Source organism: Bubalus bubalis, chromosome 11 (genome assembly GCF_019923935.1).
Source record: "Bubalus bubalis isolate 160015118507 breed Murrah chromosome 11, NDDB_SH_1, whole genome shotgun sequence".
In the NCBI taxonomy this organism is placed as follows: Eukaryota; Metazoa; Chordata; class Mammalia; order Artiodactyla; family Bovidae; genus Bubalus; species Bubalus bubalis.
The window spans coordinates 35,965,381-35,992,036 of NC_059167.1; the positions used below are offsets into that span (position 1 = coordinate 35,965,381).

The 26,656-nt window shown below is 41.9% G+C and overlaps 1 protein-coding gene across 1 annotated transcript in view; it reads left to right on the plus strand.

Moving 5' to 3' along the window:
* The first annotated feature begins 422 nt into the window (after positions 1–422).
* The window catches only part of GCH1 (GTP cyclohydrolase 1), a 52,930-nt gene continuing 26,696 nt past the window's right edge, over positions 423–26,656 (plus strand). Inside the window, exon 1 of the mRNA XM_006064866.4 lies at positions 423–905. Within this exon, the coding sequence (XP_006064928.1) occupies positions 566–905 (340 nt within the window). The 5' untranslated portion in view covers positions 423–565. The remainder of the gene's footprint in view (positions 906–26,656) is intronic.

Here is a 26,656-nt window from a genome sequence, read left to right on the forward strand (position 1 = left end):
CTGAAAGTATGAGTTGGTTTCCATACCCACATTTTCCTGGACAAGGCCACCTGTTTGCTCATCTTTGACAGGACGAGGGGACCAGAACACTTCTGATGCAGCCTCTTTGCCCTAAGAGGGAATGGTTGACTGGGCACTCAGACCTTGCCTCCCCACGCTCCGGCCACCAGCCCCCTTTAGGGTTTGGTTTATCTGGTCACAGCTAAAGGGTCCAATCCAATCCGCACGGCTGGCGCGGGAGGGGCTCGGACAAGGTCCTCCCGGCGTCTGCCGGCCCCCAGGGCACCGGGCGGAGGGCGGGGAGGGGCGGGGGGCGGAGTGAGCGCCTTGACGCCAGGAGGCTCGGCCAATAGAAACGCCCCGCGGCGCCGACAGAGCCGCCAGCCCATAAAAAGGAGGCGACACAGTACTCTTCTGGCTCGCCTGTCCCAGACTCGGAACGTATTGCTGGCTCCAGGCCTATCTTCCTCAGGTGACTCGGGTCAGAGCCCACTCCCCTCCCGGGAAGTTCACCTGAAGTCCCTCACGCACCCGAGGGTCCTTCCGGAGCGGCAGCGGCGGGTCCATGGAGAAGGGTCCGGGGCGGGTGACGCTGAAGTCGCGGGGCGCCAGGTGCAGCAATGGGTTCCTCGAGGGGGAGCCTCCGCGGCCCGGGCCAAGCCCGCCCGCCGAGAAGCCGCCGCGACCGGAGAGCAAGAGCGCGCAGCCGGCGGACGGCTGGAACGGCGAGCGGCCTCGCAGCGAGGAGGACAACGAGCTGAACCTCCCCAACCTGGCGGCCGCCTACTCGTCCATCCTGCGCTCGCTGGGAGAGGACCCCGAGCGGCAGGGGCTGATCAAGACGCCCTGGAGGGCGGCCACGGCCATGCAGTTCTTCACCAAAGGCTACCAGGAAACCATCTCAGGTCAGTGTGCTCGCTGGCCGGCCGGCGTGCAGGGCACGGGGGTGGTGGCCGCGGGAAGTTTCCGGAGTTGCTCACTCTTGGAGGAAGACGAATGCTGGCACTTGCCGAACCCCGCCCTCGGCCCTGGCCCAGCCGTCCGGCCAAGGACAGGGCCCTGGGTGGGGCTCATTTCGGGCGCCTGGAGAGTCAGCGGCCTCTCCCTCCGGGGCCTGTCTGCAGCCGTCCTCGCGGGGTCCTCCCACTGCCTGCACGCAGCCCTCTCCTCCAGCCTGGGCTGGCGGGACCACGGTCACCGAGCTTCCTCATGCCCCCGGGTGGGAACCTGAACGTCCAGGGCCGGATACCTGAGGAACGTGCTTCTGGGCTCCGGGAAGTGATGGCTTCTTAAGTCATCCTTGCTCTTGAGGTCTCATTTTTTGGTAGGTCTGGGATGAAGTCTTGGCTTCGTGTGTTTGGAGCGCCGGGGGAGCATCGGGGACCCGCATTCTCGCTGACTTGTCAGGGCACCCGGCTCTTGGGAAAGTCATAGTTATGTTTTGTTCACATCGAGGTCACTACAGCTCAAGACTTTCCCAGAATTGGATATCATTCTGGGTACAGGCTTTCCCGGAGTTTGAGGTGTGAAGTTTCTTGGGTTAGTTTGCTGCTTAAAGCCTTCTCCCCCTTTCCTACCCCACTTCCCAAATCCCAAAGCAGGAAAGCGTCTCCCTGGGAGTCGGGGAAGTTTTCTGGGCAGTGAGACCCGGAGTCCCTGTATCACCCACCCCTCATCCCCCATCCCAAAGGAACCGGGTTGGCCCGGTGCTCTCCGCGCCAGAGGAGGGTCAGGCTTTTGCCCAGGAGGCTGAGAGCAAGGGCGCAGGGTCGGGGTGGACATTAACAGAGGACTCCGCTGCCTGTTTTCTGGGTGATGGGTGTTGGTCAAATTAAAAAAAAAGAGGGAGAGTAAAAAAAAAAACTCTGAGTTACACAGGTGGGACTAAGGACGTTGTTTTCCAGTTCACATCTTCTGTACCTCTCGTGACATTTATTTCTTTGACCCAAGAAACCTTCTGCTGTCACCATTTCTCAAAGAGTAACAGAGCTGCTTTGCAAGGTTACCTCCCGGGTCAGGTTTATTTCCCCCAGCAAGTTTCTGGAGACTCCCTTAATTGATTCTGGGAAAAACAGTTATTTTTGCACTGGTCTCCCCCCACCCCAAAGGAAGGGTGGGAAATCAGTGTGAGAGGGGTGAGGTCCAAAAAGGAAATGACAGTGCATCCTAAAGCCAAGACATGGATATCTAGTTCTGTGTCCATGTTTACTTTTTTTAACCCCATGTTGGTAAACGTTTGGAGCCTTGAATACAGAATTTCAAAATGCAAAGACTGAAGAATAAACATTCTTCCTTTTGTAAATATTCTATGATGTGGTGATAGTCCACGATGTAGAAACGTTTTCTCAGGGCCTTGCTCTGTCTGCCTCTTGTGTACACTGAAAGTGTCCTTTGCACTTGATCAAGCTTTGGAAATCTTGCCCTAATAGAATTCACAGACAGAGCGATTTCTGACCCTGAGGCAGGTCACAGAATTACCTTAAGTGTCTCAAAAAGGTTTACTTAAGAAATGATTCGTAGAGGTTTGTTTCATGAGCCATAGAACTAATGACTGTAAAGAACACTTCGTTCTACCTAAGAAAATGATTCTAGTCAAGTGTTAATTTATTATTTAAAGAGTCTGTGGACCTAGGAAGAGAAATCAGATTAGGGAGAATCTAATCATCATCCTGCCCAAGAGGGCTTGGGGAGAAGAGTGAAATGGGGAGAATCTGCTTAATGGGCTTAGCGGGTTCTAGGTTTCCTTTTGGGATGATGAAAGTGTTCTGGGATTAGAGAGTTTTGATGGTTGCACATATTATGAATGTGCTAACTGCCTCTGAATTGCACATGTTAAAATGGTTAAGATGATGAGTGTTATGTATATATTTTACCACACTAAAAACTCACAGACCATTTAAGAATTATTAATAGCCATTAATTGAATACTTTTCATGCTCCAAGTGCTTTATATGTGTGGTCTTGGTTAACCTTCATTTTTGAATTAAGCACTGTTCTTTTACCCCATGATAAGGAAGCAGAGGCAGAGAGGTTGACAACTTCAAGTGGTTGAGCTGGTGTTTGAATCCTGGCAGACTAAAGACAGAACTCTTATCTGCTTCCTTATGTTGCTACTCAGTAAGATATATCAGTGTTATCGTCTCTACTAAGCATTTCAGACTGAGTTCTGACCTAATACTTGGGTCACCAGCAGTAAAATAAGGTGGAGTACAATGGAGAAAAATGAGTCTATCATATGTAGTAAGGGTAAATGTTTTGAGAAACTTCCAAGTAGGTTTTATTGGTATTATTTTTTTCTGGGGGCGGTATGTACTAGCTGCATATGTAGAATGTGTTTCTTATACTGTGGTCAAAATTTTGAAAGCCTCTATCTAGAGGATCATACTTAAGGACTTAATATTGATTTCTTCAGTTCAGTTCAGTTCAGTCATTCAGTCGTGTTCGACTCTTTGCAACCCCATGAATCGCAGCATGCCAGGCCTCCCTGTCCATCACCATCTCCCGGAGTTCACTCAAACTCATGTCCATTGAGTCAGTGATGCCATCCAGCCATCTCTTCCTCTGTCGTCCCCTTTTCCTCCTGCCCCCAATCCCTCCCAGCATCAGAGTCTTTTCCAATGAGTCAACTCTTCGCATGAGGTGGCCACAGTACTGGAGTTTCAGCTTTAGCATCATTCCTTCCAAAGAAATCCCAGGGCTGATCTCCTTCAGAATGGACTGGTTGGATCTCCTTGCAGTCCAAGGGACTCTCAAGAGTCTTCTCCAACACCACAGTTCAAAAGCATCAATTCTTTGGCACTCAGCTTTCTTCACAGTCCAACTCTCGCATCCATACATGACCACTGGAAAAACTATAGCCTTGACTAGACGAATCTTTGTTGGCAAAGTAATGTCTCTGCCTTTGAATATGCTATCTAGGTTGGTCATAACTTTCCTTCCAAGGAGTAAGCATCTTTTAATTTCATGGCTGCAGTCACCATCTGCAGTGATTTTGGAGCCCAAAAAGATAAAGTTTGACACTGTTTCCATTGATTCCTTAGAGGTACATAAAGAGAAGACAGAGGAGAGGATGACAAGGATGATGCTGAACTTAAAGGAATGAACCTGAAAGGGTGGAGGTCCAGGCCTTGGGCCCACCTAGGTGGGAGAAGGAAGGATACTTTAAATCTATAGAAAATACAGAAGTAAGTAAGAGAAAACACTCTTACCCAATTCCTAATTTTTATTTCTTTAGAGATCATAATTCAATGCCCACTATAGATTATTTTGGATAGAAACAAACTTCTTTGAAACTATCACTTTTCTATGTTTATAAATAAGATACTTAACATCTTTTATATCTCTGTGTATTAATTCCTGTTACTAGTGTTGAATTAAATATTGTAAAATATAAAATTAAATAAATTTTTCTTTATATTCCCCAAATTATTATTGTATATTTTTTCAGTTCCTCTTAAGTGGATTGATGCCAGTTTCTGGTGTTTGGGGAGTCTTTCAGTTCTCCTTGTGCTGCAGTGTAGCTTCATGACCCTTGCCTGGTACACTTTTCTTTACTTTCCTTTGTGTACCTTATAATGGTTGCAGCTGTAACAGGGCTGTGTCAAGGTTGTGCAAGTCTCCTGTTGTTGTTCGCCACTGGGCTGTAGTTCATAGTGGAGGGAAGGCTGGAGGAGAAACTCATCTCTTCCAGGAACTGGCTGTCCTTTGAATAGCATCACAGGACAGCTCACCTTTATCTATTGCTGTTCCATTTGAGTTTAACCACATCCAAGTTCTCTTACATATTCAAGAATTTACTTTGCTGAGGTCTTCTTTCTAAATATTTCCTGTATTTCTGAAATTCAGAACCTTAATTAAATTGGAGGTTCTACTATTCCCTGAGGTGTTTGGTCTTCATGTCCTTGTGTCTGACCCTTCCCTTCCCCTGTCCTCTCCTGGGTGTAAATGGTGACAACCTCTTAGACAGTGAAAGTGAAAGTGTTAGTCACTCAGTCGTGTCTGACTCTTTGTGATCCCCATGGACTGTAGCCCACCAGGCTTCTCTGTCCATGGAATTCTCCTGGCAACAATACTGGAGTGGGTTTTGTTTTCATTCCCTCCTCCAGGGGATCTTCCTGACCCAGGGATTGAACCTGGGTCTCCTGCATTGCAGACAGATTCTTCACCATCTGAGCCATCAGGGACACTTAAAAGTGAAAGTGAAAGTCACTCAGTGGTGTCTGACTCTTTGCGATCCCATGGAATATACAGTCCATGGAATTCTCCAGGCCAGGATACTGGAGTGGGTAGCCTTTCCCTTCTCCAGGGGATCTTTCCAACCCAGGGATCGAACCCAGGTCTCCCACATTGCCTGTGGATTCTTTACCAGCTAAGCCACAAGGGAAGCCTTAGAAAGTATTATCCACCAGAGGCTGAGTATAACTTGTCTCATTAATTGTCCTTTTTATGAGTTTACGGAAATACACGAGAGTCTTGACTCTTCTGTCACATTTCTAGTTGAAATAGAGTTTAGCTTGTCTTGTCCAGGATGCCAGAGAAATTTTCATAAATTAAGCTGACAGTGTCCCAGATTTGGGGAGCATGTGGACCTGTATATAATGCAGGAGGAAGCGATGGCACAGGTGATGGACTTCTTGACTGTCCCCCCACTCTGCCTCAACCATGCACACTGCAAGATGACAGCTATTCTCTAAAGATAAAGCCGGGCATTAGATATTCTGTTTGCACAAAGTTGAGTCTTAGCCACTTCATGCTGAAATATGCCAGCAGTCACAAAAGGTTTCCTTTTTCTTTGAATCACAAACTTCTGTGATTTACCATATCAGAATCCCACAATAAAGTAAGAATTGTAACAACTTCTAAGATGTGCAGGGGGGCAAAAAGTCAACTTATTTATTATCCCCTCCCATATTGTGGGCAAAAGATGAGTTTATGCCCATATTGTGGGCAAAAGATGAATTTATGACCCAAGTTGTAAAGTATGGTGTAGAAAAGTTAACCTCATCATTGCAAGGTACTATTTTGGATGTGTATAGTTCATTTAAGTCTCGATTCACTACTAAATTTTGTTTTCATTTTATTAATGAATTCTTGTGTAGGACTTAGTTCTGTATATTGCTGGAAAAGGTATTGTGAATAAAGAAGAAAAAAATAACAAGACTGTTAAAGTATATGACTGGATTTTAGGGTATAGTCATTGAGAATGGAGGAGAAAAGCGAGTCTTACTAGTTTCTTCTAAAAATGTATTATCTATTAACATTTTTTTTTTTCTGGCTTGGGAGGAAAAGTCACTACACATAACTTTGAAATACCAAACAAACTGGTACTTGTCCTAGTTTCAGTGGACTGCCATATCAAAGCACTACAGACTGAACTGTTCAAACAACAGAAACCTGTCTCACAGTTCTGGAGATTAGAAGTCTGAATTCAAGGCATTGGTGGAACCACACTCCCTCTGAAAACTGAAGGGAGTCAGGGGCATCCTTCCCTTGCCTCTTCCCAGCTTCTGGGGGTAGCTGGCAGTCCTTGGTGTTTCTTAGCTTGCAGCTGCATTACTCCCCGGAGAAGGCAATGGCACCCAACTCCGTTCTCTTGCCTGGAAAATCCCATGGACAGAGGAGCCTGGTGGGCTGCAGTCCATGGGGTCGCTAAGAGTCGGACATGACTGAGCGACTTCATTTTCACTTTCACTTTCATGCATAGGAGAAGGAAATGGCAACCCACTCCAGTGTTTTTGCCTGGAGAATCCCAGGGACGGAGGAGCCTGGTGGGCTGCCAGGTATGGGGTCGCACAGAGTTGGACAGGACTGAAGCGACTTAGCATCAGCAGCAGCAGCAGCAGCATTACTCCCATCTCTGCTTCTGTTGGTGTCCAAATTTCCCTTTTTTAAGGACATCAGTCACATAGGATTAAGTCCATTTTACTCCAGTATGCCTTGTGGTGCTAGTGGTAAAGAACTCGCCTGCCAATGCAGGAGACATAAGAGACATGGGTTCGATCCCTGGGTAAGGAAGATCCCCAGGAACAGGTCATGGTAACCCACTCCAGTATTCTTGCCTGGAGAATCCCATGGATAGAGGAGCCTGGCAGGCTACAGTCCATAGGGTTGCAAAAAGTCAGACATGACTGAAGCAACTTAGCACACATGCCTAATCTTAATTTAGCTAATGATGTTTGCAGTTAACTTTATTTCCAAATAAGGTCACACTCTGAGGTACTGAGATTTAGGATTTCAACTTATCTTCAACACAATTTAGCCTATTCGAGTGTTAAGTGATGTTATTTATTAGAGTGTCTGGGAACTTTATAATTGAATTTATTCATTGAGTACCACCCACTGCGCTGAATGCTGGGAAGTAGACTGAGTAAAACCAGATATGGTTTCTTCTCTCATAGAACAGTCTATTGGATTAAATCACATATTCAATAGAATCACATGAATGTGTGATTATAGATGGAGAAATGTAATGATGAAAAGGACACAGCTCGGTGAGAGCATTTAACAAAGGAACTTGATCTGTGCTGGGAGATCGGAAGTGTGGATGCTTGAGCTGACATCTGAATAACAACAAACACAACTGATTACTACGTGCTGAACACAGTTGTGCATTCTTTACATGTATTGCCTTATCGATCCTCACAATAAGCCAATGGGGTAGGTAATATTAGCCCTATTTTTAGGGATAAGGAAACTGAGGCACAGAAAGAACTTACCCAAGGCTTGAGCGTCCCTTGTGGCTCAGCTGGTAAAGAATCTGCCTGCAATGCAGGAGACCTGGGTTCAATCCCTGGATTGAGAAGATCCCCTGGAGAAGGGAAAGGCTACCCACTCCAGTATTCTGGCCTGGAGAATTCCATGGACTGTATAGTTCATGCGTTCGCAAAGAGTCGGACACAACTGAGCGACTTTCACTTTCACTTTATCTGAAAAGTATCAGCATTGGGAGAATGATTGAGAATGAGAATCATCATAATCTCTCACAATTTAGTTGTAACAATAGTAATTTACAGATTTATTTGAATCACCTCCCTTCTCCTCCTTTTTCCTTTTTGTATCTTCTCTGCTATTTTCTTTGTCCAGCTTTGGAAACTGTTCCATGCCTGGGCATTCCCCACTGACTCACTGCTGTATACCTCTCTAATTTGAGTCCAGTATTTGGTTGAGTCAGACTGCAGTAAAGAAATTTGCCAGGAGAGGGCAACTATCTAATCTTTGATGAATCCTAGATTATGAATCTAAGATTATGTGAACAATTCATAATTCTAGGTAATATAATGAATATGTTCCCTATGGTTATACATTCTCCATTGAGTTTATGGAAATTAGATTGAGGGATAATTTAGATTGTGTTAATCAAAGATTGTTCAAAGATTGTTCAAAGATTGAATCAAGGTAAATTTGTTACATTTAAGGTTGAGAGAACATTTGCTCATTAGAATTTGGTTTTATTAAAGCCTGAGTCACAGTTTTCTAGAAGAAAAGTGACTGTCTGTCCTTACCTTAGAATGTCTAGCAGATTGCCCAGCACATGTAGACAAGTTGATGAACGTTTGAATTAATTTCTTAAAGACAAGGACCCTTTCCTAATGTGTGTCTTCTAGCACAGTGCTCTATGCATAAATGCTCAATAAATGCTGCTTATTTTTTTAAACACTAAAGAAAGATGTAGAGGATTGAGCTTTATGAAAAAGTCATGGGAGTTATTTCTGTTGGATCTCCTGACACTTCTATGCCAGAAGTCATCCTTTAGACATCTTTGTTCTTCATGGAGTCATGCACCTGGCTTTTTCTATATTCAGTCAACATGTTATTCCAAGGTATCGATTGAAGTGACTGGCCTGTTAGCCTGGCACATCAAAATTCTTACGGGGAAAAATCGCTAGAAAATGTCAGGATTGCGGTCAGTTTTTAAATTATTGTAGAAATGTTCAAATGTAAACAAAGTTAAAATAGTATAATGAGTTTGAATATGTCTATCACCCAACCATTAATACAAACGGAAGTCTGCCTTTATTCATCCTGCTTGTCACACACCTTCCCTGCTGAATTATTTTAAAATTTATTTAGTTTTAATTGAAGGATAATTGCTTTACAATATTGTGTTGGTTTCTGCCATGCATCAATATGAATCACCTGCTGAATTATTTTAAAGCAAATCCTAGATATGTCATTTCATTGATAAAGACTTTACTGTATCTCTAAAATATAAAGTCTTTAAAATAGTATATTTGAAATCAATAATAATTCCTTAATATCAAATATCTAACCATTGTTAACATTTCTTTGATTTTTCTCACAGGTATCTCTTTACAAATTGCTTTGTTTGAATAAGGATTCAGATAAGAGTCACACATTATATCTGATAAATCAAGTCTTCAAGTCTCTTTTAACTTGTTAGTTTGCTATTTCTTTTTATCTGCTAACAATTTGTTGAAGAAACAAGGTCATTTGTCTTATAGAATTCCCCACCTCCTGGGTTCTGCTCATTATTTTCTTACGATTTATTAATAGTTTAACATGTTCCTTTAGCTCCTGTGTTGCTTATATACTAGTAGTTAGATTTAGAGGCTTACCAAAGAAGCTGAAGTTGATTAGTTCTATGAAGACCTACAAGACCTAGAACTAATGCCAAAAAAAGATGTCTTATTCATAGGGAATTGGGATGCAAAAGTAGAAAGTCAAGAGATACCTGATGTAAGAGGCAAATTTAGCCTTGGAGTACAAAATGAAGCAGGGCAAAGGCTAACAGAATGCCCTGGTCATAGCGAACACCCTTTTTCAACAAGAGACGACTTTACACTTGGAGATCACCAAATGGTCAATACCAAAATTAGACTGATTACATTCTTTGTAGCTGAAGATGGAGAAGCTGTATATAGTCAGTGAAAACAAGACCGAGAGCTGACTGTGTCTCAGATCATTTGCTCCTTATAACAAAGTTCAGGCTTAAACTAAAAAAAGTGGGGAAAACCTCTAGGCCAGTCAGGTGCAACTTAGATCAAATCCCCAATAAATATACATTGGAGATGATAAATAGATTCAGGGGATTAGATCTAGTAAACAGAGTGCCTGAAGAACTATGGACAGAGGTTCATGATATTATACTGGAGGTAGTGAACCAAACCATCCCAAAGAAAAAAAATGCAAGACAAAGTGGTTGTCTGAGGAGGCTTTACAAACAGCTGAGTAAAGAAGAGAAGTGAAAAGCAAGGGAGAAAGGGAAAGGTACACCCAACTAAAGGGAGAGTTTCAGAGAATAGCATGGAGAGACAAGAAGGCCTTCTTCAATGAACACTGCAGAGAGTTAGAAGAAAGCAACAGAAAGGGAATGACTAGCTATCTCTTCAAGAAAATTGGAAGTATCAAAGGAACATTTCATCCAAAGATGGGCTTAATAAAGGACAGAAACGATAAAGACCTAATCGAAGCAGAAGAGATCAAGAAGAGATGGCAATAATACATGGAAGAACTGTACAAAAAAGATCTTATGACCCATATAACCACGGTGGTGTGGTCACTCACTCAGAGCCAGACATCCTGGAGTGTGAAGTTCTAGTGGGCCTTAGGAAGGAAGCACTGTTGCCAGTAAAGCTAGTGGAGGTCATGGGATTCCAGCAGAGCTATTTAAAATCCTTAAAAATGATGTTATCAAAGTGTTGCACTCAATATGTCAGCCAATTTAGAAAACCCAGCCATGGCTACAGGACTGGAAAAGGTCAATCTTCATCCCAGTTCCCAAGAAGGGCAGTACTAAGGAATGTTGAGACTACCAGGCAGTTGTACTCATCTGCCATGCTAGTAAGGTTATGCTCAAAATCCTTCAAGCTAGGCTTCAGCATAACGGAACCAAAAACTTCCAGATGTTCAAGCTGGGTTTAGAAAAGGCAGAGGAACCAGAAATCAAATTGGCAGCATTCATTGGATCGTAGAGAAAGCAAGGGAATTCCAGAAAAACATCTACTTCTGTTTCATTTACTATGATAATAAGGCCTTTGTGTGGATCTTAACAAACTGTGGAAAAACTTAGAGAGATGGAAATACCAAGACCATCTTACCTGTCTCCTGAGAAACCTGTACGTGGGTCAGGAAGCAAGAGTTAGAACCTTATGTGGAACAACTGATGGATTCAGAATTGATAAAGAAGTATGTCAAGTCTGTTTATTATCACCCTGTTATACGTACAGGGCTTCCTTGATAGCTCAGTTGGTAAAGAATCCACCTGTAGTGCAGGAGACCTTGGTTCAATTCCTGAGTCAGGAATATCTGCTAGAGAAGGGATAGCTACCTACTCCAATATTCTTGGGCTTCCCTTGTGGCTCATCTGGTAAAGAATCTGCCTGCAATGCAGGAAACCTTGGTTCGATCCCTGGGTTGGGAAGATTCCTTGGAGAAGGGAAAGGCTACCCACTCCAGTATTCTGGCCTGGAGAATTCCATGGATCGTATAGTCCATGGGTTGCAAAGAGTTGGACATGACTGAGCAACTTACACTTTCACTTGCACACAGAGCACATCATCCAAAATGCTGGGCTGGAAGAGTTACAAGCTGGAATCAAGATTGCTAGGAGAAATACCAAAAACCTCAGATATGCAGATGATACCACTCTAATGGCAGAAAGTGAAGAAGAACTAAAGAGCCTCTTGATGAGGGTGAAAGAGGAGAGTGAAAAGGCTGGCTTAAAACTCAGTATTAAAAAAAACTTAGGATCGTGGCATCTGGTCCCATCAGTTCAGTTCAGTTCAGTTGCTCTGTCGTGTCCAACTCTTTGCGACCCCATGAACAGGCCTCCCCATGCCAGGCCTCCCTGTCCATTGCCAATTCCTGGAGTCCACCCAAACCCATGTCCATGGAGTCAGTGATGCCATCCAACCATCTCATCCTCTGTTGTCCCCTTCTCCTCCTGCCCTCAATCTTTCCCAGCATCAGGGTCTTTTCCAATGAGTCAGCTCTTCACATCAGGTGGCCAAAGTATTGGAGTTTCAGCTTCAACATCAGTCCTTCCAATGAGTACCCAGGACTGATCTCCTTTAGGATGGACTGATTGGATCTCCTTGCAGTCCAAGGGACTCTCAAGAGTCTTCTCCAACACCACAGTTCAAAAGCATCAATTCTTTGGCGCTCAGCTTTCTTCACAGTCCAACTCTCACATCCATACATGACCACTGGAAAAACCATAGCCTTGACTAGATGTAGCTTTGTTGGCAAAGGAATGTCTCTGTTTTTTAATATGCTGTCTAGGTTGGGCATAACTTTCCTTCCAAGGAGTAAGCCTCTTTTAATTTCATGGCTGCAATCACCATCTGCAGTGATTTTGGAGCCCAGAAAAATTAAGTCAGCCACTGTTTCCACTGTTTCCCCATCTATTTGCCATGAAGTGATGGGACCAGATGCCATGATCTTCATTTTCTGAATGTTGAGCTTTAAGCCAACTTTTTCACTCTCCTCTTTCACTTTCATCAAGAGGCTCTTTAGTTCTTCACTTTCTGCCATAAGGGTGGTGTCATCTGCATATCTGAGGTTATTAATATTTCTCCCGGCAATCTTGATTCCAGCTTGTGCTTCCTCCAGCCCAGCGTTTCTCATGATGTACTGTGTATATAAGTTAAATAAGCCTGGTGACAATATACAGCCTTGAAGTACTCCTTTTCCTATTTGGAACCAGCCTGTTATTCCATGTCCAGTTCTAACTGTTGCTTCTAACTGTTTCTGGTCCCATCACTTCATGGCAAATAGAAGGGGAAAAGGTAGAAGCAGTGATAGATTTCCTCTTGGGCTCTAAAATCACTACTGATGGTGACTGCAGCAATGAAATTAGAAGATGAAGTGTGTTAAAAAGCAAAGACATTACTTTGGTGACAAAGATCTGTATAGTCAAAGCTATGGTCTTTGCTGTAGTCATGTACGAATGTGAGAGCTGGACCATAAAGAAGGCAGAGTGCTGAAGAATTGACACTTGAATTGTGGTACTGGAGAAGATTCTTGGGAGTCCCTTTGACAGCAAGGAGATTAAACCAGTCAATCTTAAAGGAACTCAACCCTGAATACTCATTGGAAGGACTGATGCTGAAGCTGAAACTCCAATAGTTTGACTACCTGATGCGAAGAACTGACTCATTGGAAAAGACCCTGATGCTGGGAAAGATTGAAGGCCAAAGGAGAAGAGGGTAGCAGAGGATGATGAGATAGTTGGATGGCATCACTGATTCAATGGATGTGAACTTGGGCAAACTCTGGGAGATGGTGAGGGACAGTGAAGCCTGGCGTGCTGCAGTCCATGGGTCCCAAAGAGTCGGACATGACTTGGCAACTGAGCAACAACAGCTCCCTGCCTCACTCTCACCACACTGACTCTTAAATTTAGTCAAGAATGCTTCATGGTTGATGGCATATTTTTCCATTGGTAAGCAGCTAAATATCTGGTTGTCTGTCATTCTGTGATGTTAAAATGGATAGGCTTTAGGTGTTATCAGTCCAATTTATCCATTTAAGAGTTTCTCACCAGCCTTTCAGTTACTGATTTTAGTAGTCCTTGGTGACTGCCTAGATCCAGTATTTTTTAGAAGTTGAAAAATAGGGGTGTTTAGTTCTTTAATTTCTGAATTTATTAACTGGAGTTCTTTTATAAAGAAAATATATGGAAACTCTTTAGGCCATCTTTGCAACCATTCAGTAAATTTAGAAATATTTTAAATAAAGCTTAAAGAGATACAAAGTTGTTAATTTTTCCTATATATATTTCTTTAATTCTGCACTGGAGATCTGCTTAATTATGACTCAATCTAGAAGCCATAAAAGAAAACAGTTACTTTATATAAAAACCAAGAATTTTCACATATCAAATACTAACAGAAATGAAGTCAAATGACAAACTGGGAAGAAATATTTGCAATTCATATTGTAGACAACAGAATAACCATGCTAATATAAAAAGAGATGCTAGAAATTAGTGTGAGAGAAAGGCCAAAAACACAGTTGAAGAGTTGGCTAGACCTGAGGGCAGACAATTCACAGGAAAGGGATACAAATAACTTTTAAATACATAGAAAGTTGCTTGACCTCACCTTCAGTGAAAGATATACACAAAGACCACTCAAAGATATATTTTTTCCTTGTTTGATTGGCCAGAGCCTAGAAACTTGATATTCATTACATTATTGAAATTACAGGGAAACAGATATTACCATTGAGAGTGTAACTATCCTTATGATAATTTGGCAACAACTGTTAAATACAAATGCATATATCATATTTGAAAACCCTGTTTCTGGGAATTGCATACACAAAATGCCTTATGCTCAAGGTTACTCACTGCAGCCATGAAAAAGGAAGCACCCTACTGACCCCTTAGAATAGCGAAATGATGCAGACGAGTCATGTTTTGTAGGGGAAACGTGTGTGTGGGGGTGTGTGGGTGACAATAAAATGTTTATATTGCATTAAGAATTGGAGGATGCACAAGTGGTTACATGTTAATCAGGGATATGAACTGGGCAGATGGCAGATGACATGCTTGACTTTTCACTATATTTTCAGTTTTCGATGTTTGAAGTATGTGCATGTATTTCTAAATAGATAAATTAAAAACATCGTGACAAATTTGTTTCAAGTCTAGGAGCAAAAGAAATACAACTTTTTAATGGTTAGCTGATAAGAAAAATCTGATTATGGAAAACCTTTACCCTGGAATTAGAGAAAAAATATTTAGATGTGTATATTTGCAAGCTTGATCATCGTGATTCTGAGTTTGAATGTGACTTTGTCCCTTAACTATCTGTATAATTATTGGCATGTCTCTAAACTTAAATTTCATCTTCCTCTTTTTGTGAAGGATGATAATACTTGCTTTGCCTGGGATCTTATAAGAATCAAGAAGGTATGTGAAAAACACTTGATGCTTAGTATATTCCTTCTTTTATGGTGAGGAGGAACTGTGGGCTTGGATTAGATGGAAAGTGTTTTAAGAATATGGGAGACTCTGGAGCCCTGAGCCACCATGTAAAAGTCCAGTTACTCTGAGGCTGCCATGCTGTGAGGATCTCTGCCTTGAGGAGAGGCCATGTCTGGGTGTTCCAGCTGATGGCTTTAGCTGAGATCCCACCCACCAGCTAGCACCAAACCCTAGACATTCGAGTAAAGACTCCTCCAGGTGATTCTAGTCCCCAGCCAAATAGTCGTCCCTGCCAAGCCCCAGATGTTGTGGAGCAAAGAGAGGTCAGTCATCTCCTCTGTGCCTTGTCTAAAGTCCTGACCCACAGAATCCCAGGACATAATAAAATAGTTGCTCACCAGTGAACTCTGGGATATCTTGTTATGCACTAAAAGCAACAGGAATAGACGTTGAAATGAGGATGGTTAGAATTTGTATTTGGGCAGAGGAGAAGAAAGTGACTTAAACAGGCTAGAAATTAAAATTTGTGAAGTATCAGGCTGACAGTTGCAGCTAGAAGAGTGCCTGAGCTCCTCAAAGGAATGAGAAGAGGAGATGTCAGCATGCTGACACTAAGAAGAGAGAAGAACCAGCAGGGACAGCCCTAAAGGGAGGTGTGAGGGGCAGGAGATCCAGGAGTGTAGGAGTGGGCAGGAAATGGTTTAAAAAGGAATCCAGAACGGAAGGAAAAGAGCCGGAGACAAAGAACTTGAGCCAGATTGCCTGGCATCAAACCCTGTTACTGAGCAGCTGTGCCTGATTGCCTCCTCTGTAAAACAGGCATTTGATAGTACTCGCTTATCTTATAAGGTTACTGGGGGATTAAGTAAGTTAGTACACATAAAGTGCCCAGTGTCTATGAAGTGCTGTAGACATTCTGTCTGTGTTATCAATGAGTACTGAGATTTTATTTCAGTGTTTGTAGTTTCAATAGCTTAATGTGCTTAGATGTCATATTGTAGGACTTTAGAGAGTAATGTGACAAATTACAGAAAACAAGACATTTTTTTGAGGTATTTTTCCCGGACGGGTAGGACCTTGTGAGCTTCCCCTTGGTGTGTATTGAGGCATCAGCATGCTGGATGCTGGTAAATGAACGCCTTAGGGTTGAAGAAAAGAGGGTGGGCACCCATACCCTGGGAAGTGAGCCCAGCTGTGTGCACATGAGCTCATATGATCCTCCCGTCAACTTGGAGACTGTCCTCATTATAAGGAGGTGGAAACTGAGGGGCGTCTGGTTCAGGTCTCTTGCGAGAGGGCAGTGCAGCAGCATCCAGGCGTGTGTGCGGACAGTGCTCATGTTCCAGGCAACATCATGCCCGCTCAGGTTTTAAGTGACTGTGTTACGTTCTAATATGAAGGTCCATTTAAGATGTGAGAAGTGTAACCCATAGGAACTCTGCTTTTCGTACTGAATTTTAGCAAAGAGAAAGCCAAGAAGTTTTCATTTTGAGGCATCATTTAACATCCTGACTTTAAGATAGTTCATGAAATTTTTAATCAGGGGAATTTGTGAATGATTGCAAAAATTTAGCTAAATTACACTCAGTTCTAACGTGGATTAATAACTAACAAACTTCTCCACTTAATCTTTTGTGGGAGATATTTAAAAACCAAAATTTTATATATTTTGTCTAAAGCACATTTAATTATGTTGTGATCATTTTACTTTATCAATGTGAATCTTTCTTTTTAGCTTTTTATTTTATTTTTATTTTATATTGGAGTGTAGTTGGTTAACAGTGTTGTGTTAGTTTCAGGTATACAGCAAAGATTCAGTTATACATGTATCTTGTGAGTCTGTTTTAGTGGTTTTACTGTTTAGAAACTTTTCAGTTCTGTTTTAAATATCTGTTTTTAGGGCTTGTACTTTTTGTTAAATGAAGTTATAAATTCTTAATCTTTCCTGTTATTTAAAGGAATTTTTTCTTTAGTTACAATGGTATGTAAATTGCAGAGATACAAATTTATCTTGTCTCCTGTTTGGATAATTAGGCCAAACAGTATAGCAAAATTATGTTGCATCTGTACCAGCTCACCCAGTTGTGTTTCCTACAGCATATCTGCAACTGTGTTGATGTTGCATATAGTTGAATGTTGTATGTTCTTTTTTTTAAATTTGTTTGCTTTTTTTGTGTGGTATAACACAACATGAAGTTTACCATTTTAACCATTTTACGTGTGTAGTTCATTGGCGTTAAGTACAGTCATCTGTTGTGCAGCCATCACCACAGTCTCTTTCCAGAAAATTTTCTTTGTCCCAAACTGAAATTTTACTTGCTGGCCCATAACTCCCTCATCCCCTTTCCTTCCAGCCCTTGGTAACCTCTGTTTTACTTTCTGTGTGCCTTTGAGTACTCTAGGGACCACCTATGAGTGGAATCATACCATTTTGTCCTTTGTGTCTGGCTTATTTCACTTAGCATAATGTCTTCAAGGTTCATCCGGGTTAAGAACATCATTTTAAAATTAGAAAAGACCCATTTGGTCCTTGTTTTAACCAGTAACTCATTCTGTAGAATGTTGTATGTTCTTAAATTTGTATTACATTTTTATTTACTTATTTAAAGAAATCTTTAGAATCGAAGATACTTTGACTGTGTTCGTATTTATTTGTCAAACACTAGGTCTGTGAATGACCCTGTGCTAACTCTTAAAGGGGAAGGAAAACTGGTAGGCCTTGGCCTCGCCCGTAAGGGGCCTGTGATCTGTCTTAGCAGCGACCAGACAGTGAGTTCCTGTTGAGAGGAGCAAGTGGGATTCTGTGTGGTCACAAGGAAGGTGGCTTCTTATGGCAGAGAAACTTGAAACCACAGATGACTATACAGGAGGTGGATTTTGAGCTGAACTTAGAAGGGAATTCTTTTTATCTTTTTTTAAACAGAAATAGTCCATGATTGTCAAGATTATGCTCTTAGATATTCTGGAATAAGAAGAATATTTTTTTCACAACTTACATTTGTAGTTATCTGTATCATAGAATTAAATGAAGCTTTCAAAGCAGTTAGGTTTATTTTAAACTTTTTAAAGATCAGCATGGAAAGGGCTGGCTCCTTTCGCTGATGTTTTTAAAGTCCATTCTGGCAAGTCAGCACTTCTAATGGACAACTTTACCTGAACACATTTACAAACTTTATAAATGTTGTAAAGTTTGTTCATTTCATCTTGTGATTCTTCCTTCTCATTAATCGCCTTGGTTACTTGTGCCCCACGTTCTGGCTTTTGTACTTTGTGAATATCTGTAGACTCTGTTAACCTTGCCTTGGTCTGACTCTTAGTCACCTCTCACCTGAAGTCCAGTGACGTCTTTACCGGCTGTTTTGCTTTCTAGATGTCCTCCTCCCATCTTACAGACATGATCTTACAGACATGGATCTTACAGACATGGAATATGTCTCTGCTTTCTGAAAACACTTGACTCATTTCCTCCTGTCTTTCCTCACCACAGCTGTGAGGTTTTATTGTGTTCCAGCCTCTTGCCTGTGTTTAAAAATTATCTTCCATCACCCTCTCCTTAGGAGGGCAATTGAGCGCTTTAGTTTAGTGCATAGCCTGGTTTGAAAAACCACTCTTTCTCCTTCTCACACTGGAGCTGGAGACTCAGGCATACGTCTTACATGAGGCTTGTCCTGCAGAATTTGGTCATTATGTCTGCTCTCTTCCTCTAATTTTTCCTCTTTTTTGGGGGGATGGGTTTGGTTGCTAAACGTAAGAGTCTTTCCCCCCGCCCCCTTCTCCCCAGCCCAATCAACATCTTTCGCTTCTCTGGAGTTCTGAGAAAAAGCATCCAGGTTTAGAGGAGGAAATTGGCAGTTGCTGAGTTCTCTGCTGAATTTTTTTGAGATCGTTTGTCCAGATGCTGTTTCGGTGAAATTCGTGGCTGTCGCTGTGAGGCATGATTCGTTTTATGTACCTGTCTTAGTTTTTATTCCAAGTAGGAATCAGGGCCCAGTTCAAGAGGCCATTGACAAACATCCCAAACAAGGAATTTGTCACTAATATAGCTTAAAATACAGTTATACCGGCTGTATACTTTATGCACTTGTGGTAAGATGTCCGTGAGAAGTGATGAGGGTGCTGGGTGCTGGAGTTCACCTGAGAGGCTGTGAACCTGGCAAGGCTTTGGGGAACGCCAGACCACTTTAAGGCAGAGCTGCTGTGGGTCACACCTCTCTAATTCACCACCCCTTCAGTACAGAAGTGCTTCAGTCAACGCACAGGGAACTGTGGAGGTGTGCCACTCTGGTTGCCCATCAAACACAATTTGCCTTTCAGCCGGGAGGGTAAGGTGCAGTGAGCTGACAGCCGCCAGCTGTTAGCACCTTTAGGCTTTGCCTCAGTGGAGGCCAAACTTAGGCCATGCTGGGTTTCTTTGTTTGTTTCATTTTACTATGCATCTCTTTCTTTTTATACCCCCTTCACAATAAACTGAACCTTTTTGAGGGTGACTCCTTACAAGTGAAGTAGTTTATCAGAAAGACAAGTATTTTAACTGCATATTTACATGTTATAAATGCTCACTGTTATAATACTAAAGGTCCATTTGGTGCTTCTCAAGCCATTTTAGTGTGTTAGCAAAGAATCATCCTGGCATAATGGGAAGAACAACTAGTCTGGACTAGTCAGGGCATCCACACTAACTACTTTGTGACCCTACTCAAATCACTTTCAGGACTGTCATGGATCTGGACTGCAGGAAGTGGCAGATAGATTAGAGTTGAATTGTCTCTGGACTATGGGCACACTTGTCAGCATGGACTCTTTGCTCACTCTGTTGACTTCCAGCAGTTGACAGGTGAGGTCCTAGCAAGGACCACAGGCTTTCTTTGTTGCTCAAGGTGCTGTGTTCCTTTGAAACATTCAAGCCACACAGATAGTTTCTATGGTAACAGGACTCTCTTATTTTTCTTGTGACGCAGATTTTTTTTTAAGTTTCTTCATTGATGCGTTCTTTAGGGTTGGTGGTCTTCTAACCTTAGCCCCTCTGATTGTACAAAGCCTTTATTTAAAGACTTTCCCCTCAGGAGTCTTGTAGACACTTCTTCAAGAAGAATAAACAGTTGCTAGTCAAACTAGAACTTGAGGTTTTAGTCTATTATAAATCTTCATATCATTTAGAAGAGGAAATGTTGGTTAAACTGTAATACCAAGAAAACTGATATTCTGTTAGAATCATCATGTTTTATTTTACATTTAATTTTTATTATGTAAAACTTCCAAATATAAAAGTAGATAAAATTGTATAAGGGACAACTATATACTTACTACCTAGATTCAAAATTAACATTTTGTCACATTGGTATGGCCTCTTCCTTTCCGAGAGCAAATTAGAGGTGTGTGTTTTGAGGTGAAGTGTCACACTCAAAGGTGTTTTTCTTCTTAACCATTTATACTATCCTTAGTAAAACTAGGGCTTTCCAGGTGGCTCAGTGTTAAGAATCTGCCTGCAAATTCAGGAGATATAGGTTGGATCCTTGGGTTGGGAAGATCCCCTGGAGGAGGAAATGGCAATCCACTCCAGTATTCTTGCCTGAAAAATCCCACGGACAGAAAAACCTGGCAGGCTATACAGTTCATGGGGTCTCAAAGAGTCAGACATGACTTAGTGACGAAACAACAACAACTAGTAAAACTATTAATTCCTTCATATCATTTAGTACCTAATCTACATTCAGATTTTCCAGTTATCTCAAATGTCTTTCACTCATGATTTGTTTCAAACTATGACCCACTCAGTATCCATACATTTGCATTTGATCATTAGGTTTTAATCTAAAGTTCTACTACCCTCCTCCCCCTAATTTATCAGAGATTGTCAGTTCTCCCGTAAGATATTCTACCTTTGAGATTTGTGTGATTCTTTTCTTCTTGTTTTCATTCAACTTGTTTCTCTAGCTCTCATATTCCTGGAAACTGGAATTTAGGTCTAAAGACTTAATTAAATTCAGGGAAAACATTTTCAGCAGGAGCACTGTTTTATTCATGTAATATCACAATTAGAAGAGATACAATATTTGGATCTTGAAGATTGTAAGACTCTAATTGGTTTGAAAAATAGTCTTTTACTGGTTTCCTAGGATAAACTGCCATGGAGAATTTCCTTTTTTAAAAAAGTCTTTTTATTAGTTTGAAGATTTAATGGGATTCTCCTTTCCCCTGAAACTTCCAGTTTGATTTCAAAAAGTAAAGGTCAAAATAGCATTACATTACTGAATTTTCCTGCATATAAACCAAATAAATAGTTGGTAAAACAGAATTTTGCCATTGAGGTGCAACAGCTCTGGGCTCCAGCAGCCAGTTGGTATCAGGCCACTCTTTCTAGCCGCTTTCCTGGGCTGGCAGTTAGCTTGACCCTCTCCTCTCCTTCAGCCTCCATATTTATAACTACTTTTATCTTTCTTTAAAAAAATTAGATTTGCTCTCTTCATGTATGGATGTGAGAGTTGAACCATAAAAAAGGCTGAGCACTGAGGAATTGATGCTTTCAAATTATGGTGCTGGAGAAGACTCTTGAGGGTCCCTTGGTCAGCAAGGAGATTAAATCAGTCAATCTTAAAGGAAATTAGCCCTGAATATTCATTGGAACGGCTGATGTGGAAGATGAAGCTCCAGTACTTTGGCCACCTGATGTGAAAAGCCAGCTCATTGGAAAGCACCCTAGTGCTGGGAAAGACTGAGGGCAAAAGGAGAAGGGGGTAATAGAGGATTAGATGGTTGAATGGTATCATCGACTCAATGCACATGAGTTTGAGCAAACTCCGGGAGATAATGAAGGAGAAGGAAGCCTGGAATGCTGCAGTCTGCGGGGTCTCAAAGAGTCGGACACAATTGGGAGACTGAAAAACAATGACAACATTTCCTTTGATGTCATTGACTTTGGATTTCATCACCTCATAGGTGCAGCAACTCCCGATTTAGTCTGGTCTCTCCAGGTTCAGGTGGCTGGTGATCAGGCTCTCATCTGGAAGTCAGAGGACAGGGGTCAAACTCCAGCTCTTGAACAAACAGTGGGCTCTTATTCAGCAGGCACTTAGTGTTTCCAAATAGAGCATCAGTGTCCTCATCTGTCAATGGGGATGATAACTTTTGACCAGTGCAGAGTGTGGCAGGACTTGAAAGTGGCCATGAACTAAATGTAAATTTTCACTTGAAAGAAAAATGCTCTAAACGAAGGGAACCTAGTTTCTGCCGAGTGCATGACTCATTCAGGCAGTGCACCTTTCTTTTTATTGTTTCCCACCTCCCTATTTCATTTCATATAGCACTTCCTTTCCTCACCCCCTCTAGAAACCCCCCTCTTTCCTCTGTCTATCTTTAAGGCCTGGCTCAAATCTGTATCTTTAGTTTAACTGTATTTCCTTTCCTGGTCCATAATTTTCCCCTTATGGAAACTATTACTTTTGTAGTTTAGCTATGGTCTTTCTCTGAATATTTTTACATGTAGGCTTATTTCTCAGATCTTAAGGTTTTTGATATCACAGTTTGATATGTTTGTGTCCAGCTTGGAAAGTAGTAGTACAGGACTCCTAGGAGAACTTGATCATGTTATTCTCAAAACTGATTTCTAGTGAGCTGTAGGAGCCAATTGGTTTCTTAAATGGCTGATATTTTTCAGGGAGATGGGAACAACTTTCTCGTGTGAGGTCCTCTTTCCTCTGCGTTTTGCTGGACCACGTGGTTCTTTCTGCCACCTGCTCTGAAGGTAGCCGCACCTTCTTCCCTTCCTCTCTGCTCTTGTCACCCGCCCCACTGCCCCCAACCTCAGTCCCTCTGCCAGGCCTCTTGTGCAGAGCTCACAGTGTTCTGCCTGAGTTGTCACCCTCTGCTCTGGTGACTGCAGTGAGGGTTTATGGAGAGAAATTATATTGCCCACCATTCAGGCCTTGCTGAACAGCAAATCAGAGCCAGTAGTAGGTCCATTTTCAGTCCTCATCCTTTCTCACCCCTAAAAGCACGTGCTCCTGGTTTGACTGATTACTGGAATTGCTTGGGTTTTTAAACGACATAATCCTGGGATCACCCCATAGCCAGTGAATTAGACTTTGTCAGGGTGGCTTGGGAAACTATATTTTCCAGGGTTTCCTATGATTGGCTACATTTGGGAGCCACTGTTCCGCACTTGATCTTAGCCAAAAGGCCGAGAAGCGATTGGGAGCCACTGTTCTAAAAGATGATCTCATCTTTTAATCATTTGTCATGAATGATAGAGGCTTGTACACCCTTCTGGTACTTATTTGTTGTCAAATCTGTCAAATGGCTCCATAAAATGGAATGGTTCTATAAAATCCGTCAGTATGAAATCTCATGACATAAGTGAAGCTAAATGCTAAGGATGAATGTATTAAAGACTTTGAAGCAAACGGATAGTTTATCAGATTGGTGTGTTCTTTCTTTAGAACTGCCACGAACCAGACCTTGTTACCACCATCTATTTTATAAGTTCCATTTTCACTTACACAGCTGGATTGTGGAAGATATACAGAATTGTCCAATTAAAGAACTGAATTTGACACGTGTGTGTGTGTGGTTTAATGACTCCTTGAGTATACCATGTTTCTTTCTTTAAATAGCCTTTTAAGGATCTTATTTTCATCTACTACAAATTTTCAAAGTAGTAAACTGTGACCAGAATGAGAGTTCTTTGGCTTAGGTAACTTTGAGAGTTACTAGTGTATATGATTGGCAACCTTCAGTTTTATCCATGAATCAATCTGAATAAAACAGATGCTTTTCTCTGCCTCAGTACAGGAAGCCACTAGCCATTGCTGTGCACGTCCCAAAAGCTGACCAGTGGGGTGGGAGGGTAATTCTATTGTAATTTGGCATTGATTTCCAACACGCCCGAACTGTGCAAGCCAGAACCTAGGAGTCATGTTGAATTCCTTTTTCAAAACCATCATCTTACCTGTAAGGGCCCTGCCAGCCAGGTCACAGTCTGCGCAGAGCCTGAGAGCGAGCTCATTCCTTCTGGTTTACCATACAACTTCTTGAACCATTGTGCGTGTAGTTCCCTAAGAGCCAGTCAGTAATTGTGGGTAGAGAGGTTTTATGTGCTTCCGTTTGCTCATTTCAGTATTTTATTGTCTTATGAATAAACTATTACGAACATTACTGTTGTAATCAAGAAAAAGGTCTTTAACTTCTATATGAAACATGTCTGTCACTGATAGATGTTGAGTTCACGATAAGGCCTGCTGAAAGGATGGGGATAATGACTGCCACTGTAGTTGCTGAATGAAACATGTATGTCGGTACTGTTTTGAGGGCATCCAACATTTATTTCCATAGCCATGGCTATCTTCCCCCTGCCCCCGCCATCCCCAGTTTTATTAAGATATAATTGATATCAATTCAGTTCAGTCACTCAGTCATCTCTGACTCTTTGCGACCCAATGGACTGCAGCACACCAGGCTTCCCTGTCCCTGACCAACTCCCAGAGCTTGCTCAAACTCATATCCATCGAGTCGGTGATGTCATCTAACCATCTCATCCTCTGTTATCCCCTTCTCCTCCTGCCCTCAGTCTTTCCCAGCTTCAGGGTCTTTTCCAATGAGTCAGTTCTTGCATCAGGTGGCCAAAGTATTGGAGCTTCAGCTTCAGCATCAGTCCTTCCAATGAATATTCAGGACTGATTTCCTTTAGGACTGACTGGTTTGATCTCCTTGCAGTCCAAGGGACTCTCAAGAGTCTTCTCCAACACCATGTTTCAAAAGTGTCAATTCTCATATAACATTGTAAAAATTTAAGGTGTACAGGGTTTTGATTTGATACATGTATATGTTACAATAGAATTACCACCCTTTTAAGTTCTATTCTCTTAGCAACTTTCAAATATGTGATTTTTTGTTTGACTCTTTGCTACCCCATAACTGCAGCATGCCAAGCTTCCTTGTCCTTCGCCATCTCTCAGAGTTTGCTCAAATTCATGTTTATTGTGTCAGTAATTATATCCAACCATCCCTTCCTCTGCTGTCTCTTCTCCTTTTGCCTTCCATCTTTCCCACCATCAGGGCCTTTTCCAATGAGTCAGCTCTATGCATGAGGTGGTCAAAGTATTGAAACTTCAGCTTCAGCAGCAGTCCTTCCAATGAATATTCAGAATTCATTTCTTTCAGGATTGACTGATTTGATCTCCTTGCAGTCCCTAAGAGACTCTTAAGAGTCTTCTCCAACACCACGGTTCAAAAGCATCCATTCTTTGGCGCTCAGCCTCCTTTATGGTCCAACTCTCACATCCATACATGACTACTGGAAAAACCATAACTTTGACTATACAGACCTTTGTTGGCAAAGCAATGGCTCTTCTTTTTAATATGTTGTCTAGGATTGTCATAGCTTTCCTTCCAAGGAGCAAGCATCTTTTAATTTCATGGCTGCACTCACCATCCAAAGTGATTTTGGAGCCCAAGAAAAGAAAATCTGTCACTGTTTCCACTTTTCCCCCATCTATTTGCCATGAAAGTGATGGACCAGATGCCATGATGTTTGTTTCTGAGTGTTGAGTTTTAAGCCAGCTTTTTCACTTTCCTCTTTCTTCCTCATCAAGAAGCTCTCTAGTTCCTCTTCACTTTCTGTCATAAGGGTGGTATCAGCTGCATATCTGAGGTTGTTGGTATTTTCCCTGGCTATCTTGATTCTAGCTTGTGATTCATCTAGCCCCGCATTTTGCATGATGTACTCTGCATAAAAGTTAGGGTGACAATATACAGCCTTGTCTTATTCCTTTCCCGATTTTGAACCTGTCATTCATTTCATGTGAGGTTCTAACTATTACTTCTTGAGCTGCATACAGGTTTCTCAGGAGAGGTGAGGTGGTCTGGTATTCCCATCTCTTTAAGAATTTTCCACAGTTTATTGTTATCCACATGGTCAAAAGCTTTTGCATAGATTTTTTTTTTTTTTTTGCATAGAATTCTCTTGCTTTATGATCCAGCAAATGTTGGCAATTTGATCTCTGGTTCCTCTGCCTTTTCTAAACCCTGCTTAAACATCTGGAAGTTCTCAGTTCATGTAATGTTGAAGCCTAACTTGAAGGAATTTGAGCATAGTCTTACTAGCATTTGAAATGAGCACAACTGTATGGTAGTTTGAACTTTCTTTGGCATTGCCCTTCTTTGGGACTGGAATGAAAACTGACCTTGTCCGGTCCTATGTGTTGATTGTAATAAAAAAAAAGCTGTGCATTAAATCCCTAGAATTTATTCATCTTTAACTGGAAGTTTGTACTCTAGGACTAACCTCTCCCAATCTCCTTCACCCTTCCAACCCCTTGTAACCACCATTAGACTGTTTCTCCAAGTTCAGCCTTTTTAGATTCCACTTATAAGTGAGATCATATGCTGTGTGTCTTTCTCTGTCTGATTTATTTCGCTTACAATGATGCCCTCAAGGTCTATTCATGTTGTCTTAACTATATTTTAATTGCTTAGAAGCAATATGAGAATTTACCTCTGCCAAGGATGACAAACCTAGACAGCATTTTAAAAAGCAGAGACATTACTTCACCGACGTGTCCATATAGTCAAAGCTGTGGTTTTTTCCAGTGGTCACATATGGATGTGAGAGTTGGACCATAAAGAAAGCTGAGCACCAAAGAATGGATGCTTTTGAACTGTGGTGTTGGAGAAGACTCTTAAGAGTCCCTTGGACTGAAAGGAAATCAAACCAGTCAATCCTAAAGGAAATCAGTCCTGAATATTCATTGGAAGTGCTGATGCTGAAGCTCC